The sequence below is a fragment of the Nicotiana tomentosiformis genome, chromosome 7 (assembly GCF_000390325.3).
Source record: "Nicotiana tomentosiformis chromosome 7, ASM39032v3, whole genome shotgun sequence".
NCBI lineage: Eukaryota > Viridiplantae > Streptophyta > Magnoliopsida > Solanales > Solanaceae > Nicotiana > Nicotiana tomentosiformis.
The window spans coordinates 97,218,333-97,238,003 of NC_090818.1; the positions used below are offsets into that span (position 1 = coordinate 97,218,333).

The 19,671-nt window shown below is 39.3% G+C and overlaps 2 protein-coding genes across 2 annotated transcripts; both read right to left on the reverse strand.

Moving 5' to 3' along the window:
• Positions 1 to 418: 418 nt before the first annotated feature.
• On the reverse strand, positions 419 to 1,039 carry LOC138896064 (uncharacterized). The gene has a single exon (XM_070180843.1). The coding sequence runs from the start codon at positions 1,037 to 1,039 to the stop codon at positions 419 to 421; it is 621 nt and encodes a 206-aa protein (XP_070036944.1).
• A 27-nt stretch (positions 1,040 to 1,066) lies between these two features.
• On the reverse strand, positions 1,067 to 4,427 carry LOC138896065 (uncharacterized). The gene is made up of 6 exons (XM_070180844.1): positions 4,263 to 4,427; positions 2,851 to 3,036; positions 2,666 to 2,725; positions 2,321 to 2,508; positions 1,568 to 1,967; positions 1,067 to 1,462 (listed from the first exon to the last, which is right to left on the reverse strand). The coding sequence occupies exons 1-6, from the start codon at positions 4,425 to 4,427 to the stop codon at positions 1,067 to 1,069; spliced, it is 1,395 nt and encodes a 464-aa protein (XP_070036945.1).
• Between the last annotated feature and the right edge of the window lie 15,244 nt (positions 4,428 to 19,671).

Here is a 19,671-nt window from a genome sequence, read left to right on the forward strand (position 1 = left end):
TCTACCTCGGTATCACGAAACCCGGAGTTTTGGGTGAATTTTTTTTGGGCCTTACATCCTCCCCTGCTTAGGGTCATTCGTCCTTGAATGAGGGTCAAAATTCACCATTAGCACCCAATGTGACTCAGCTGCTATAACACACACCAGCAGTTCCAAATATTTGACTAACTCCCTAGATTTCCATAAATTTCGGCAGAGTCTCCCCTATAATTGGGGCCTATCCACCTGCCAGAGAATCCCAAAACCAGTCCTAACAACATAACCACAACATAACGATATAAAACAACAGGGAAACAACACCGGCTACAATGCCATTAAACATTACATTGCCAAGGAGAAGCAACCTCAACATAAGCCGTACAGGGGAAACATAGTTTATAGAAAGTTAGCTTTCAACATCATGGACACAATTACATGGCTATTCAAATAAATTAGGATACTTCTTCTTCATCTCTTCCTCAGCTTCCCAGGTGGCCTCTTCGACCCGTTGGCTTTGCCATAACACTTTCATGGAGGCAATTTCTTTGTTCCTCAACTTTAAAACTTGCCTATCAAGAATGGCAATTGGAATTTCTTCATACGTCAATTCTTCATTAACCTCAATAGTCTTAACCGGAACAATAAGAGACGGATCTCCAACCACCTTCTTCAACATGGATACATGAAACACCGGGTGTACTAAAGATATCTCTAGAGATAGTTCTAGCCTGTAAGCCACCTGGCCAATCCTCTGAATGATTCTATATGGTCCGACATACCTCAGACTCAATTTCCCTTTATTACCAAACCGCATTACACACTTCATAGGGGAAACCTTCAAGAATACCCAATTATCTTCTTTGAGCTCCAAATCTATGTGACGCACATCCGAATAGGACTTTTGACGACTCTGAACGGTTTTTAACCGTTCTGTAATGATCTTAACCTTTTCCATAGCCTGATGCACGAGGTCCGGCCCTATCAATTCTGCTTCCCCAATCTCAAACCACCCAATGGGAGATCTACATCTCCTACCATATAAAGCCTTGAACGGTTCCATCTAGATACTAGCATGATAACTGTTATTCTAGGAAAATTCTATGAGCGGCAAATGATCATCCCACCTAACCCTAAAGTCAAGAACACATGCTCGCAACATATCCTCAAGCGTCTGAATTGTCCGCTCTGTCAGCCCATCTGTCTGCAGGTGAAAAGTTGTACTAAGATTCACATGAGTACCCAAACCTTGCTGAAATGTCTTCCATAAATTAGCCGTGAACTGTGCCCCCCGATTTGAGATAATAAAAACTGGAGTGCCATGCAACCTGACTATTTCCTTGATGTACAACTGAGCATACTGTTCCGCTATGTCGGTAGCCTTAATAGGTAAGAAGTGAGCTGATTTTGTGAGTCGATCCACAATCACCCAAATCGAGTCGAACTTGCGAGGTAGTCCTATCACAAAGTCCATATTGATCATTTCCTATTTCCACATCGGAATTTCTATGTTCTGTGTCAACCCACCGGGCCTTTGGTGTTCGGCCTTCACTTGCTGACAATTGGGACATCTTGCCACAAAGTCCGCTACATTCCTCTTCATATCATTCCACCAGTAGACTTTCTTAAGATCATGGTACATCTTTGTAGAGCGGGGTAGTACATAATACCTAGAAGTGTGAGCCTCGGTCATGATTCTTTCCCGGAGACCATTCATATTTGGAACACATAGTCGCCCTTGGTACCTTAGTGTACCATCATCCATGCCAAGAGAAATGGCCATGGTTTTATGTTTCCGAATTCCCTCCTTCAATTGTACCAATAATGGGTCATTGTATTGCTTTTTCTTGACTTCCACAACAAGAGATGATTTAGCCCTATTTTGCACAATCACTCCTCCTTTACTAGGGTCCGCAAGGCGGACTCCCAAACCAGCCAACCGGTGAACCTCCTTGGCCAACGACCTTTGATATGCTTCCAAGTGAGCCAAACTGCCCATAGATTTCCGGCTAAGAGCATCTGCCACAATGTTAGCCTTCCCTGGATGATACAGAATATCGATGTTGTAATCTTTGAGTAACTCAAGCCATCTTCTCTGCCCTAGATTCAATTCCTTATGTTTGAAAATGTATTGAAGGCTCTTATGGTCCGTGCATATATCCACATAGACCCCATACAGATAATGACGCTTAGTCTTCAATGCAAATACCACCGCCACAAGCTCTAAGTCATGTGTTGGATAGTTCTTTTCATGATTCTTGAGTTGCCTAGAAGCATAAGCTATCACCTTGCCATGTTGCATTAATACAAACCCAAGTCCGAATCGTGAAGTATCACAATATACCACAAACCCATTTGTACCCTCTGATAGGTCAACACCGGTGCCATAGTTAATCTTGATTTTAATTCTTGGAAGCTCCTATCACAAGCATCTGACCATTGGAACTTAACCGCCTTCTGCATCAATTTAGTCAACGGAGAGGCAAAAGTAGAAAACCCCTCCACAAACTTCCTGTAATATCCACCTAAGCCCTAGAAAATGCGAATCTCAGTTGGGGTAATAGGTCTAGGCCAATTCTTCATAGCTGCAATCTTCTGAGGATCAACCTCAATTCCTTCTCTGGAGACGACATGACCCAAGAACGCAACAGATTCAAGCCAAAATTTACATTTCGAAAACAGTACATACAACTGGTGCTAATATAGGGATTGCAAAACTGCCCTGAGATGATCGACATAGTCCTATCGACTGCGTGAATATACAATGATATCGTCAATAAACACTATCATAAAAGAGTCTAGGAAAAACTTGAAAAATCGGTTCATAAGATCCATGAAAGATGCCGGGGCATTTGTTAGCCCAAAAGACATTACCAGAAATTCAAAGTGCCCATACCGGGTTCTGAAAGCTGTTCTCGAAATATCTTGCTCCCCGATCTTCAATTGGTGATACTCGGATCTTAAATCAATCTTGGAGAAGTACTTACCACCCTGTAATTGGTCAAACAGGTCATCTATCCTTGGAAGCGGGTACTTATTCTTGATCGTGACCTTGTTAAGCTGCCGATAGTCAATGCACATTCTCAGTGACCCATCTTTCTTCCTTACAAAAAGGACCGGTGCGCCCCAAGGAGACACACTCGGCCGGATGAAACCTTTTTCTAACAAGTCCTTTAGCTGCTCCTTTAGTTACTTCAACAGACCGCAGAAATGCCCTGCACTTCCAAAATATTTCTTCAACTCTCAACACACCGTTCAACCCAAAAAGTTCGAATCGCGACGAGTTTGCGAGCCGCAAATAATCTCTATAATCATTAACGCATAAGTCTACCTCGGCATCACGAAACCCCGGGTTTTGGGTAAAATATTTTTGGGGCCTTACATTCTAAATTTGTTATTTTTTTCCGGAACTACAACCACATTAGCTAGCTAGTAGGGATACTTTTCCTCCCAGATTGAACCGATGTCAAGTAACCGAGTTACTGCTTCTTTAACAAACATATTTCTGACCACTTTGTTTTCCTTACCGGTGGGACGCTTGGGTCCAAGCTTAGCTTGTGCACGACCACCTCTAGTGGGATACCTGTCATAGCGACCATGCGAACCAATCAACGTTAGTTTTAAGGAAATTAATAAATCCTGACCTGAGCTCGGGGTTGAGTCCTATCCCCAAGTGAAATTTTCTCTCCATGTATTTTTTGAACAAAGCTACTTGTTCGAGTTGTTCTGCCATGGACTTGGTCGCGTTTGTCTCTTTCGGTACCTAAAAATATCTTGGTACCTGGTGGGATTCTGATGACTCCTCCCCTTTGTCATCTTCGCTTAGTTCGGGAGTAGACGTCAGTTCCTGTAATTGCTATGTGTTGAGTTGTTTGCCTTTTCTACTGGATACCGATATCACGTTCATTTCCCTTGCTGCCGGTTGATCTCCTCTTATTTGTTATTCCCTCTGGAGTCTGGAATTTCAGCAGTTGGTGATATGTTGATGGTACGTCCTTCATCTCATGTAACCATGGTCTACCGAGAATTATGTTGTAGCCTTTGTCATCGTCCACCACTTCAAATAAGGTGGTCTTCTTGACCCCTTCGGCATTCGTGGGCAGCAAGATCTCCCCTCATGTTGTCACACTCACTAAGTTGAACCCGGCGAGGAGCTTTGTTGCCGGAATGATGCTTCTAGTTAGTTAGGGTTGTTCCTGCACTCTCCATTGAATGATGTTGGCTGAACTTCCTGGGTAAACAAAAACATGTTTAATCTTGAAATCTAGAACGTTAAGAGAAATTACCAGGGCATCATTGTACGACAAAAGAAGTCCATCGATGTCTTCTTCCGTGAAAGTGATAACGTCTTCGGCGACTTCTCGGAGTGTCTTACTATGAGTCACCGATACCTTTGTCTTCTTGGCTGCCGAGAAAGTTACATCGTTGATCTCATTCCCCCCGAAAATCATGTTGATAGTTAGTCGAGGAGGGTCTTCCCCTATCTTTAAGGGTTTTACGTTGTCTCGGCTGCGACCGTAATTATTCTTGGCCCGGTCGCTTAAGAACTCCCTGAGATGGTCGTTCTTTAGTAATATTGCCACCTCCTCGCATAGATGTCGGCAATCCCCAGTTCTATGAATATGAGTTCCATGATATTCGCACTATAAGTTGCGATCCCTCTAGCTGGGATTGGATCTGATCGGTCTCGGGAATCGTACTTCATTGATGTTTCTCATTGTCGATACCAGCTCCACTAATCTGATATTGAACTTATAATTTGACAACCTGGGATATGAGGAATCCCAGGAACCCGATACCTCTTTGTCCTATAACGGCTTGTTTTTTCGGCCGCGGTCAGTTCTTCTATCTGGGGTGAATATATCTGTGGACTGGAACCCTTTGTTGTTGCGTCCTTCAGATCTCTTTTATGGAAAGAATTGGCCCTTAGAAGATCGCCGGTCTGCATTAAAGTCATCTTTGGATTTATCTTTGTGCTTTTATCCATCCCGACCCTTGGTCGATGTCAAGAACCCGAGTTGATCATCTTCTATTTGGTTCATAACGGTTATGGACATCCGCCCATGTGGTTACTTGGAACTCTAGCAGGCTTTATTTCAATTCTCGGGAGGCGTCAGAGCTTCACGGGTTCTAACCCTTAGTAAATGCCTCAGCTGCCCATTCATCTTACACGGCCGGTAACAACATCCTTTCTTTCTGGAACCTGACCACGAACTCACGCAGCAATTCAGACTCTCCTTGCGAAATTCTGAATATGTTCGCCTTCCGGGCCTGGACCTTCCTGGCCCCAGCATGGGCCTTGATGAAAGAATCTGCGAACATATCAAAGGAATCTATTGAGTGTTCAGGTAGGAGTTAATACCATGTCAAGGCCCCCTTTGTGAGGGTTTCTCCGAATTTCTTCAGCAGGACCGACTCAATCTCATGTTGGGCCAAGTCGTTTTCTTTCACTGCCATTGTATAAGTTGTGATGTGCTCCTGAGGATCTGAAGTCCCATCATACTTCAGTATGTCTAGCATTTTGAACCATTTCAGAATAAGTTCTGGTGTTGCGCTCGGTTTGAACGACAATTAGTTGTACTACTTCGAGTCCGGGCCCTTCAACACTAGTGGTGCGCCCGAAATTTGGTCCATTCGAACGTGGAACTCTTTCGCGTTCTGATCCATCTGCTCGTTCATTTTTCTCATGAATCTCATGAGTTCGGTTTTGAAGGGATCATTGCTGTTGTCGTTACAGGATTCGCTGCCGATCCCCTCAGCTCCGTCGAAGCCGACCTCTCCCTCAGGGAGTTGTTATCAACTCTTTGAGCTGTTTGATTTGCAGGAGCGCCGGGAGGAACATGACCTCTTCCATTCACGTTGTTGGAAGCACCTGATAATGCCTCCTTTAGTTCTGTCATGACCTGGTGTTGCCTTGAGAGATGGCCCATGATGACCTTTTGCTGCTCTCTTAAGATCCTTACTATTTCTGCAACGTGCTCGTCCTCAGCGTCATCATGAGTTTTCTCCCTCACATGTCGGGGATATTTCCCGCCATGGACCGGAGATGCTACGTCCCCCTTGTTGCGGGTTTCACCAATTGAATCCTCATGTTGAGGCAGATTTTCATGTGCCTCAACGTTGTGTGTGATGTTTATATCATTAGATTCTATTTTTTTGATTTTTGCTATGAAACAAAGAATCAAACTAGTTAGTAATAGATGCAAAGATCAACTCAATTACACAGCTGTCTAAGCCCCTCGGAGGGCGCCAAACCTTTTACCTGTAAAATGGTACAGTTGAATTTGTTGCGTGGTTTATAGACAAGCGAACTGATTCGATCCCAAAATGATAAATAAATTAAATTAAAAATAAGACTTAGCATTGAAATCAATGGAAATGGCAAGCCTAGATCCGCGAGCAATGCTTCCAAAGACAGCGATAAGAACAATATTAGATAGAAAGTAAAGTTGTATTATTTAGCTTGAGAATAAAATATAGCATAAGTTTTGCCAGAGATTATCCCTCTTACAATGATTGTTGAAGCCACTATTTATAGTTATACCTATGGAACTAGATCCTAGGATCAAACCCCTCTTAAATGACCATAAAAGGGGCCATTGATGAATATGTATCGGCATACCAAGAATGCCAAAATTCTCTGCAATGGCTGTATATTTAATACTGAGGAATATTCTTCATTAAATGCCATCTGGTGAAAAATATTCGTTTGCTTCCGTTGACTGCATTCCCTTCGGGACCTACCCGGTATCAACCGAAGTTGTTGTCCTCGGTCTTGGTTTCCACTCGATTCGTCTTACGTCTGCCTCTGATTCCACGTGTCATGCAATCATGCGAGCATTTAATATAAACCAATTTACCCTATACAATTATAGCCGGATAGAGATAGCAGTAGGCTATTGATACGTCTGTATATTTCAGTATTTGGCATTTTATATGAAAGGCTCATCTCTATCTCAAATAGAATTATTGTGGGTCTCTACAAACTTGTTTTTACTTTTATGACCCTATCTTTTTTTTTTTATACGTGAGAAATTTATTTTTACACATAAGAGATCTATCTTTTATATATAAGAGATTTATCTTTTACCCGTAAGAGATCTAAAAAGAATATTTTTTTAATTTCAATATTGTAAATGATCATGGTTCATTCCCTCCTCTTTTTCTCTATATTTACGCCTACCCCTAGATGGTATTAATCATTATTCCTCTTGGATTATATTGGACCACGTAAACTTCAATAGCAGACTGTTATTTCAAACAATTCAAACTAACTCAACTTATAAACTAGTCAACGAATATTCACTTTAATGCATGGGTACAAGTTTAATGTACAAAATGCGTCGATTTGACATATATTTTGCGAAACATTTCCTCTTTTCTAGTCTCTATCCAAAAAATAAAATAATTAATACGTTTCGTATTCCTAAAAACAATTAAATGCGTGAAACACACTCTTCCTCTCTTTTAGGATCCTTTTTTTTTTACTTTGTTTTAGAAAACTAACAGAATACGTACTTATCCTGACATATTAACTAAAGATAAAAAAAATATTATTCATTTTGAAATGTAGAGAATATTATTCTATATTTATTTTAAATGTAGGGAGTGACTTTTCTAACGTGGACTTTCATTTTATAACTACTAATCTCTTGTCACGTGTATTGCACGTGTATGCCCAATCATATATTATATGATTTTATAAAATAATATCAACATATTAAAATTAAGCTTTTATCAAATAATTATAAATAAAAGAATAATGTATAAATAATTAATGTGGTTCATTATACTTGTTTGTCGAAGTCGGGATGATTATATATTATCTGAGCCTATTAAATTTGAAGAGAAAGATCTTTAATATTGTAGCATTTTTTTCTACGTTTCACTGTTATAGTTTGTTGTACATAAGGATCAACTGTAACCGTTATGCAAGAAGAATATCGTGCTCATATTTATTTATAATGTCTGTGATGTTGACATTAAACCTGTATTATGAATCCTATACATAAACATTTACCATTAGATCATATTATACATATTATAAGAAAAACATGTATATTGTGAAACAATCTTAAAAGCTACCTGCTCATATGCCAGTAAGATAACGATAATAGTAGCCATCTCCACTTCTTGGGGTTTTCTAATTACGGACTAATACACCGATAATCTGTTAAAACAGTACCAAACAAATTTACTTGGGTCTAATATTACAAGGAAGATAGCAAAAAATTTCAGATGAAAGTTCGTAAATGACAAACTTTAAATGTTCGTTCCAAGCAAAAATCAATATTTGCCAACAAAAATCAATATTTGCCAACAGCCGATTAACTTAAGCGAAATACTAACTTCATTACCGAGTAAAACCTCCCAATGTCATATGGTGACAAGATATTATGCATATGATGTTAGTGTGTACACTATCTTTCAACTTTTGAATAATTAAATGTCTATTAGAATAATCATCATAATAAAAGTTATAATGATACTATAACAACAACACAAAAAACAAAATCTAGAAATTATCATCACAACAAATACCTCTACTTCATAACCTTCAGATTTTGCTTGTTCTGTAGCCAAGACCAAATTCAACCGATCAGTAAAATAGTTCCGCAAAGAACCAAAGTGCATTGTAATCATAAAATGCAAGCAAATCATCAAATCACTTCATTATGACTATAAGTGAAGATTGTAAGTCGATTAACTAAATACTTGAGGCGCACGTTGAATAACAACCATGTCAATTAAATTATAATCAAGTAAAATTAGCATCATTGAGTAATCAAACACATAAAATGTTATGAACTTGTTAGAAGAGAACATGGTAAGAAATCGAAACCAAAAGTAAAAAGACAAAAGGAAAATTATCATTGAATTGAAGACATATAGATAGTCGTAGGACGCGATTGATGAATACACTAGGACAAAGGAATCATGTAGTATTTTCGATGAGAGTTCACATTGAGTAAACAAAACTCCTATTCAAGATTAGCAAACAATATTCACACAAAAAAAGATATACAATTCATGTGTATTGGAGAAACACTACTAGAACACTAGCAAAACCCGTCCACAGAATACCGACCGAAATCGGTCGAAAAATAGGTAAATTGATCGCAAAAGTCAAAGAAAATATTTCTCACAAAGATACCGACCACTATCGGTCGGAAATAGTGATCCCACAACAAAGAAACACAGCTACGTCTGACACATAAAAATTCCGACCGATGTCGGTCGGAAATTGGTCAATCTTTGACCAAGACCTGGTCATACTTGTATATTATCTACTAAAATAAGTTTTAATTAAAAAATTTCAAGTATACCGACCGAAATCGATCGAAAATTTAAAATTTTCTTTTCCCGCCCAGGGGCAATTGGTTTTTTAATATAACAAAAATTATATATATATAATTTACCGAACAATTTTGGTCGGTATTATTGTTAGATTATTTGTTATTTACAATATCTACATATACATATACATATATATGACCAAGACCTGGTCATACTTACATATTATCTACCAAAATAAGTTTTAATTAAAAAACTTCAAGTATATCGACCGAAATCGATCGCAAATTTGAAATTTTCTTTTCCCGCCCAAGGGTAATTGGTTTTTTAATATAACAAAAATTATATATATATATAATTTACCGACCAATTTTGGTCGGTATTATTGTTAGATTATTTATTATTTACAATATCTACATATACATATATATGTATATATGTATATATATATATATATATATATATATATATATATATATATATATATACACACACAAAAAATGTAACGACCCGGCCGGTCGTTTTCAGAGTACTAGCCTCGAACCCCTATTTGTTGCTCCCTCTATTTTATTTTTGGGTTTTGTGACATGCCGGGAGGATTTATTTTTGGTTTTGGTGTGAAATGGGACACATAGTCCCTCAGTTGGGAGTTTAAGTTCTAGGAATCGACTGTAATTTGAATTGTATGAAGACGACTTCGGAATGGGGTTTTGACGGTTTCTATAGCTCCGTAGGGCGATTTTGGTTTTAGGAGCGTGTTCGGATATTGAATTGGAGGTCCGTAGGTCATTTTAGCATCAATTGGTGAAAGTTGGAAAATTTGATGATTTTTGAAAAAATTTGACCGGAAGTGGACATTTTGATATCGGGGTCAGATTTCGACTTTGAAAGTTGGAGTAGGTCCGTAATGTCAATTATGACTTGTGTGCAAAGTTTGAGGTCAATCGGACTTGATTTGATAGGATTCGGCGTCGGATGTAGAAGTTTGAAGTTTTAAAGTTCATTAGGCTTGAATCGATATGCAATTCGTATTTTTAGCGTTGTTTGATGTGATCTAAAGCTCGCCTAAGTTTGTATGATATTTTAGGACTTGTTGGTAAGTTTGGTCGAGGTCCAGGGGACTCGGGTGGATTCCAGATGGTTAACAGATCAAATTTGGACTTGGGAGAATGGCTGAAGGCACCAGTTCTGGTGTAATCGCACCTGCACAAGATTGACCGCAGGTGCGAGCCCGTAGAAGCAGGCATTTAGGCACAGAAGCGGGCTGGAGCAGTATGGGTAAAGGTTGCAGATGCAAGAAAAATTCCGCATCTGCGAGACCGCAGATGCGGACAAGGAGGTCGTAGGTGCGATGTAGTCGCATAAGCGGACTGCTTCTCGCAGAAGCAAGTCCGCAGAAGAGGATAGGAGATCGCAGATGCGGAGGCAAGGCAGCCTGGGCAAAACTGCAGAAGTGGTGCATTTTCTGCAAAAGCGGGACCGCAAATGCGGTCAAATAATCCGTAGAAGCGAAAACACTGGGCTGACTCTATTAATTCAAGGGTTCGGGATTTTTATCATTATTGGACATTTTGAGCTCAGGTTTGGCGATTTGTGAGAGCATTTTTGAGGGATTTCTTGCAGTAAGTCCCTTATGCTTATTTTTGAGCAATAATCTTGTTTTCCCACCGATTTTTCCACCTAGTTAATGTGTATTTAGGGTGGAATTTGGGAGTTTGAGGTTAGGGATTTGGAGAGTTTAATTTGGCGTTTTGAGTGGCGACTTGGTATCGGATTTTGATAATTTTGGTATGGGTGAACTCGATATCGAATAGGAGTTTGTATTTTGTGATTTTTACCTGATTCCGAGACGTGGGACCGGGTCGACTTTTTGGGTCGAATTTTTAATTTTATGCTAAAGTCGTAGTTTCATTATTTAAATTAGTTTATTGTAGTTGCATTCATGATATATAATTATTTTTGGCTAGATTTGAACCATTCAGAGTCGGAAAAATCGATGGAAAGACATCCTTATCGATTGATTGAGTGAGATTTGAGGTAAGTGACTTGTCTAACCTTGTGTGGGGGAAATCCTCTTAGGATTTGGTATTGTTGTAACAATTTGTGATATGTGAGCACCGTGTACGCGAGGTGACGAGTGCGTATACGGGCTAAATGTGGAAATTTCGATTCTCGCCGAGTTGTCTTCTTTTAAATTCCTTAACTGAGTTGCCTTAGCATATGTAGTGATCATGATTAGCCTAGTATCGCATGTCTATGTGCCTTAACTCTTACTTGCAATTTGTGCAACATGCTTAGTTGAATTACCTGCTTCCCTTGATTTGAATTAAATCTTTAACTGTATGATTTCTTGCGGTAAATTTGTTGTTCATTCGGTTCGGTTATCTGCTGCATATTTACTTTGGGACTACGAGGCGTTTACTCGGGAGATCCCCCTGTCTTGTATATTTACTTTGGTACTACGAGGCGGTACCTCGGGAGATCCCCCATGTCTTGCATATTTACTTTGGGACTATAAGGCGATTTCTCGGGAGATCCCCCTGTCTTGCATATTTACTTTGGGACTACGAGTCGGTTCCTCGGGAGATCCCCCTGTCTTGCATATTTACTTTGGGAATATGAGGCGGTACCTCGGGAGATCCCCCTATCGTGTATATTTACATTTGGGACTACGAGGCGGTACCTCGGGAGCGCCCCTGTTGTTTAGCTCTATTTGCTATGCTGTTATTTTCTAAAACTTCTCATTGTTAAATTCTCAGTCATTTCAAAATATTATTATATCTTTTGTCTTGCTTATCTTTTAAACCAGTAGAGCTCTGACCTGACCTCGTCACTACTCTACCGAGGTTAGGTTTGGCACTTACTGGGTACCGTTGTGGTGTACTCATACTACACTTCTGTACCTTTTTTGTGCAGATCCAGGTTCTTCCTACCAGACCAGATACCAATGAGTTGGACCGCACGTGGAAACTTCAAGGTATATCTGCCAGCATCCATAGACCTCGGAGTCCCCCTCTATCCTCATGATGTTGCTTCCCTTATTCTTTTTAGACTTTGATGTATAGAGATACTTAATATTTTCTCTTAGAAACTTGTGACTTATTTCTACCGAGTTTTGGGAGTTGTAATTATTAAATTGCAGATGTTATTTATATATCATGTGTTGAGATTGGAGTTCAGTTATTATTCAGTTATTCCGCAAATTGTTAGGCTTACCTAGTCTTAGAGACTAGGTGCCATCACGACATCCTACGGAGGGAAATAAGGGTTGTAACAAGTTGATATCAGAGCACTAGGTTCATAGGTGTTATGAGTCACAAACAGGTTTAGTAGTGTCTCGTGGATCGATACCGAGACGTCTGTACTTATCTTCGGGAGGCTATGGAACTATTTGGAAAAGTTTCACTTCTTTGATTCCTTATCGTGCGAGATTTTGACTTCGGATTCTAAATTTCTGTCTTTCTATTCTCTCACAGGTGGTGAGAACACATACAACTAGCTCGGATGGCAAGACACCCGCGCCCCCTACTAAAGCCGCGAGAGGCCGGGGCCGGGATAGAGGCCGAGGGCGCCCACGTGGTGCATCCAGAGCACCCGCACAAGCTACTACAGAGGAGCCACCAGTAGCTCCAGTTGGAGGGCAGGCACCTGAGACGCTTGTTACTGCACCAGCCCTCGAGGAGACTCTAGCCCAGTTTCTGAGCATGTTCCGCACCTTAGCTCAGGCAGGATTGATACCACTTGCTCCTACCACATATCAGGCCGGGGGAGGGGTACAGACCCCCGTCGCCGGTACCCCAGAGCAGCAGGTTCACGTCGACCAGGTCCCAGAGATCATACCGATGTAGCCGATAGCTCCAATTCAGCCTGAGGTTAGGGCAGCAGTTTCTGAGGCGGAGCAGCTCAGGCTGTTACACCCCATATTTTCGTACGTAAAAGTACGCCATAAGTAAATTAATATAATCTCAGAAATGAGATGTTACATCCGTACGTTAATATTTCGTCGTAAGTTAAGCGACATAAGTTCGGGAATGAGATTATTTTGGGATTGTAAGTATTACGTTATTTCAAATAAGTGATAAGTAAATTCGTGAAGGTGAAAGGGTAAGCAAATCGAAGAAGATGAGTTTTGTCGAAGTTTGGCAATTTGAGATAAAATACGGTCCAAACTATAATATCCGGTATTTATGGACTAGTGCCATACAAGGTACCACAGGACCGTGATTATAAGGTGTATAAAGTGTGTTAAAAGTATGTGGTATTTTAAGTAATTTGAGATAATTCCTAATTATATGGGTAATTAGTTAATTATTGGTTAATGGAAGATTAATTAGTTAAATAATGAATTAATGAGTAATTAAGATTTTGGATAAGACTTATTAAAGCCTCCCAAACGTGGCAGCCCAAGATTATTGATTTAAGTGACTATTTGGTCACATTGCTAGATGGCATTTTAAGAAAATTGGGTGGCTAAGGTAAGCATTATTAAGTGGGGCCCACACCACTATAAAAAGGGACCTTTCTAAAGCCATTCATTCATTTTAGGAGGTTTCATACGTATGCTATGTAATGCTTCAACAGAGACCATACTTTTCACTAGTAACGTGAATCAATTCAACAAGAATTCATCCGAGACTATTTAGCATAATTGCAACGAGAATTTGCAAATATAAGGGAGTACGGTGCAATATTTCTCAAGAATATCATACGGATATTTCCCAATTTCGATCCGCCGTTACGCATTGTCGCAATCAACGGTGTTAAAGGGATTGTCAATAGAATCGGTTCAGGTATGTTAAGGCTATCCCTTCTTTCTTTTTGATATTATCTATACGACACGAACGAAACGAGCAAATGCACAACTTCCATAAATGACTCTATTCATAGAAATACTAGGGGTGTCTATATTCTTGATTTTCCATGTGAATTGTTATTATATCTTCTGTTCATGGGTCTCAGAAAAATATGTAATTGATAAAGTTTATCCGACAGGCATATTATTTTTATGACATTCCGAGAAATCTTATTAACGTATTTCTTATGCATTTCATGCATTTATACATGAATATTGACCCATGACCAGATGGCATATATATATATATATATATATATATATATATATATATATATATATATATATATATATTTGTATATGGAATATGGGAAAAGGTTACGGCGTTATATACGCACCACCACCTGATCAGCTCGTATACGTTGATGATTTTCCCACAGTGGCCGAAATAATATGATGGGATGCCTTCAGAGGCTTGATGAAGTTATGAACTCATATACCTATGCATGGTATGACATTTATATGCATATGCATGACATTATAAAAATAAAATGATTCACAGAGCTATGCAGACGTACATGTCGAGTCTTTTTACTCCATGTTTCTCCCATGTCTATTATTTACTGATTTTCATTCCTTACGTACTCAGTATATTATTTGTACTGACATCCCTTTTGCCTGGGGATGCTGCGTTTCATGCCCGCAGGTCTCGATAGACAGGTCGAGAGTCCTCCAAGTAGGCGATCATCTCAGCGGAAAATGTGGGTGCACTCCATTTGCTCCAGAGTTGCTTGTTTGGTTAGTATGATTTAGATGTGTATTGTTTGGTATGGCGGGGATCTATCCCAACCTTTATGACAATTATGTATTCTTAGAGGCTTGTAGACAGATGTCATGTACGTAAAAGATTGTATGGCCTTGTTGGCCTATGTTCAGTGTATGAGTGGTTATTTTGGTCTTAGAGGCCCATATGCCTTATGTATAAGTTGGTATTACATGTTGTATTCCACCTGTCTCACAGCAGCCTCTCCGGCTCAGTTATCTATGATGGTATGATACGAAAAGATATGTTATGTTGGTACTCGGTTGAGTAAGGTACCGGGTGCTCATCGCGACTCATCAGTTTGGGTCGTGACAAAAGTGGTATCAGCGCAGTTCTGTCTTAGAGAGTCTACAAGTCGTGTCTAGTAGAGTCTTGTTTAGGGTGTGTCGTGTACCAGACTTATAAGCAGGAGGCTACATGGCATTTAGGACCGTCACTCTTTCTTCTTACTCTAGATCGTGTGGTAGAGCTCAGTTGTAAGAACTCAAGTTCCTAAACTCTATCTTATTCATAATACGACGATGCCTACATCCAGAAAGACGGTTGGTAAGAGGTATAGCTGTGGAAGAATTGAGTTAGAGGAGCTCGATTTTTGCATCATGCTTATAATGGATAAATATGAGATATTCAGCAGATCATGTGTGTACTAAGATGTGCAAGCTTCTGGAAAAGGAGCCCTAAGGCATGAATATCTATCCACCCATATGGTAAAAAGCAACGAGAGATTCGGAAAGTAGATACAAGCTTCAACAAGTAAAAGAAGCAAGATGAAAAAGGGTACAAGGTACCCAGCTCATGAAGATTATCATTATTTACCATTCAGGAAGGGTGATATAAGCATTCTGAGTAATCTTCAATTGTAACAGAGGTATGTACAATTGGCCACACCCATCTCATTTATGCCCTATGGAAGCTAACATAAGTAGAATAAGAGAAGGACGGATATCAGAATTCGGATGGGGTTAGAGTAACCCAAAATGGTGAATGGATTATTTGTGTCAGTTGACATTTCCGAAGGATATTGCAAATGTGGTAATGGATCTCCTTGTAAGACATCCAGATAGTGCACTCTAAAATAGTACAGCTAGATTTGAGTACTACAAAGATAGGAATTGGAATCCTGAAGGGATAAATATTATCTTAGTGTGGCTCCCGTCCCTAGTAAAGGAAGAATGTTAGGCAACCCGAAGAGCCAACAGATAAAGCAAGGGGAGCTAAAAGCAAAAGACTGTCTTATTAAAGTTTTCAGAATAAAGTGATAGACCGAAATATTAGCAGGGAAATAAGAAGAGAGATAACGAAGCATTATGAGTAAGATGTGATGCATGGATGACAACAGTAGAAAAAAAATGATAGTATTACAGAGTCTATAGTCAAGTGAAAGAAAAGACGAGAGGTGACAGGCTTTGAGATAACAAAATATTATAGGCCATAAAGTCATACCCTCATTTCGAGAAATAAATTCGTGACTCCAACGCGACTACCAGAAGGAAAAGTTAGACCCCAAAATAATAGAAATCGGTATGGGCTGGTGAACAAGATAAACTAAACATGAATTAGGGACTGGGTGATTTGATAATGATTGGCGTCATGGGAATTTTAGATTGCCTTACGATGATAATGGAATGGACAACAGAAGAAAATTCATGAGAAATTCAGAGAATGGTCATTCAGGTAGACGCTTCCGTAAAGCAAGCAATGTGAGCAAAGTTAAGTTTAAGGGACTGTATGTGCCAGTTATACTAAGTGTAACCCTCGCGAATAAGGAATTTTATTATTTTTGATATAGAAAGATTTCTGCAAGGCGAGTAAGGGTCATCGATGATTTGAAAAGACGCCAAAGATGAAGAGGTAAAATATCTATAGGTAGATCCTCGTGGATCCAACTCCTAGTACTCCCCTAAAGGGGGGAATATGGAGTGATGTGGAATTAAGTCAGAATTAAGTGGTTCTAGTAACTATGGATTAATAAAGGAAGAATGTGATAAGAATGAGAAAAGGATAAGATTGTACTTATTCAAATCCTACCGATATACTACGATTCTAGAACATTATGCAAACACGACGTCAAGGAGAGGAGGTAAGGGCTCCTGCCTGAGATGTTATTGATAGATAAGGATCCAGTGCGGGACGTAAGTAAGATAAAGGAAATGACCCATGAAAGATTACGCAGAATATTGATATGAGAATGAGACAATGAGTAGTTAGTAGTTGATTCAGGAAGAGCCTAGTTATGGCTAGACAAGAGGATACAGACGAAGTAGCAGATCGTGCAAGATAAACATAGTAAACTCCAACATAGTGAATTCAGCCTCGCAGTTATGACAAGGTAATCCCTGAGAACTATTCAGATAGGAGTTTGGGTAGTTAAAGGTACCGTATGAATGTTATGGAAATAAAAGAGAGTTCCACTGGGAAGAAAGTCAAAACTTCAGTTCACAAGCAACCGTACGAGAATATGAGTGTGGAGGTAAGTAACTAAGGATAATTACAAGTGAGCACGAAAATAAAAAATTCTATCGGGAATACGATGTAATAAGCTCGCAACTTTACAAGAGTCAGAGGGTCCTCCTTAAGTACTACAATGAAAGACTAGCTGAGAAAATAAGAAAGAAGTCTTCAATCTAAGCATAGTGACCTAAAAAGAAAATGGTCTTATAACAACAGTTTCACAACAACATTATATGCACTCCATAAGAAAGTGGCACCTATCGTGGCTAAGGAATGGGAAGAAAAATCAAAAGTAATATTCGAGATCATATGAGTTGCACAAAAATTTTGGCATACGTGGAAACTAAGATAAGCTAAGTATGCATGCAACAAGTGAAAAAAAAATGACTAGGAAAAGTAATTGCTTGCATTTAAAGAAAGTTGAGAAGGAACGAAAGGAATTATTCGATCAATGATTCAGAGTTAGTTACGTTATGAACGCACCTAAGAGTTCAGAGTTTTATATATGCAGCATATATGTTGACAATCATACAGACGTAGAAGACTCTGGTATAAGTTAAAAGAAAGAATTGAGCCCAAGTCATAGACAAAGGATTGAATTGTTAGAAGATTGAATCATGGATATTCCATAGCGCCCATGAAAGGCTAAAGTAATAACTAATACCAGGAGCTGCAGATCGGAAGATAGCTTAAGCCTACACGAAGGTTGATCATAAGGAAGAGGAAACTAAAGAGTTATATCAACTAAGTAAATCAGGAGTCGGATTATTAGACCCAGAAAATTATAGAGTTCGTGATTGAGAATATTGCAGGATCATTCTTAATATCAGAGGTACAAGAGAGATGGTACAGTAGCCATATTTTATAATGGTCTACGATAAATTCAGTTAGAAGAGTTCCAGCCTTATAAGAAGTCAATATGAAGCTCCCACCGGAGTGTGTATGCACCAGAGGTGCAAGTATTATAATAGAGCTTCAAGTCACGGATGTGAATTATACCTATATGGAAGGGAGGTCATGAAAGAGATAGAAGATGTGATGTGATATTTTAAGGTAAGTAAGGTAAAGGTGATCAACATACGAGATACTCAAATACAGAAGATCGTGAATAGTCCATACTTCGGATAGAAGGCTAGAAGCACTAGGATTCGGTATCCAAGAATGGTAGCGGCATTGTCAGTGGCGTATCTTCCAGCCTATGGGTTCTAGGTATCGAGAGGCTTAGTCAAGATAGTAAAGAAGAGTTAGAGACGATGTGATGTCTCGCTTGATGTTCCAAAATAACATAAGGAAATTTGTGGTGCAAGCGATTTGAAGGAAGGTTGCGAGTAGTATAAATGAATATGTGTAGGTCGCAAGCTAAAGTATGGTAAAGCGACAAGGTTTTAGGATGACAGCAGTAAGGATAAGAAAGGGCGAGTGAGAAGGTATCGAGAATGGATAAGTCCTCAGGATTAAGCCCATAAAAACAAGAAGAGCTAATGGTTTCTCTAAGTTATACCAAGCTCAGTATAGCCTGAATGAACTCAAAGGAGTCTAAGACTAGTAGCATTTAGAGGAGATGGAATGCTGCCCTGGTAATAAAATGAGGGTGTAATTGTGATAAATAAAAGGGATTTCAAGAATTGTACAGGATTAAAATACCCACGTAAGTGAATCACATTGGGATGCTATAAAATACGGTTATTGAAGTACAGTATCGCCGCTAAGTGGATCAGAAAAATCACTTCAAATATTCCTCGATGCAACGTAAGCTCTAGTGGCAAGGTATTATGTAAGAAGTTTCAAGTTATGAGTGGTATATTATAAATTAATATTGAGGTGAATCAACAATGGATGGACAAAAGTCACAAAGTATGAGATGAGATTAGGCCGTCATCCTTGAGATGAACAGTAGTGAAGAAGCATTAAAAGACTTAGATTTATGCATATGGGATAAGCAACAAAAGTAACCTAGAGTTTGATAGCAGACCTCAGTAACGATAAATCGAGGTAAGAGTTATGGTATAGTATGACCTACCTAGATGCAGTAAAGTCATACTGATGAATAACCGGGTCTATGAAATAAGATATAACAATATTCGTAAGTTCGACAAAGTACCGAGCGAAGAACTTCAGTATACCTATAGATGCCCAGAGGGACATCTTATTAAGCTCTGTATATGTTTACCAAGTGAGGCCTAGAGATTGGCTAAAAGCTGTAGGAAAGAGGAGAGAAGCGTCGCATAGGCGCGCATATAAAGTTAGAGTCGTACAGGCTGCATGAAAGAAGGTAGCAACAGTTACGAGATTGGAAGAATTCCGACCATAGACCGTGGTGTGAGAAAGAGGCCTA

Coding starts and splice junctions, on each gene's coding strand:
- LOC138896064 (XM_070180843.1), bottom strand. CDS start 1,039: ATGGAACCGTTCAAGGCTTTATATGGTAGGAGATGTAGATCTCCCATT.
- LOC138896065 (XM_070180844.1), bottom strand. CDS start 4,427: ATGATTTTCGGGGGGAATGAGATCAACGATGTAACTTTCTCGGCAGCC. Junction 2,726..2,850: donor ATGGGCACTTTGAATTTCTG/GTAATGTCTTTT, acceptor ATATTCACGCAG/TCGATAGGACTATGTCGATC. Junction 1,463..1,567: donor GGAATGATATGAAGAGGAAT/GTAGCGGACTTT, acceptor ATGTGGAAATAG/GAAATGATCAATATGGACTT.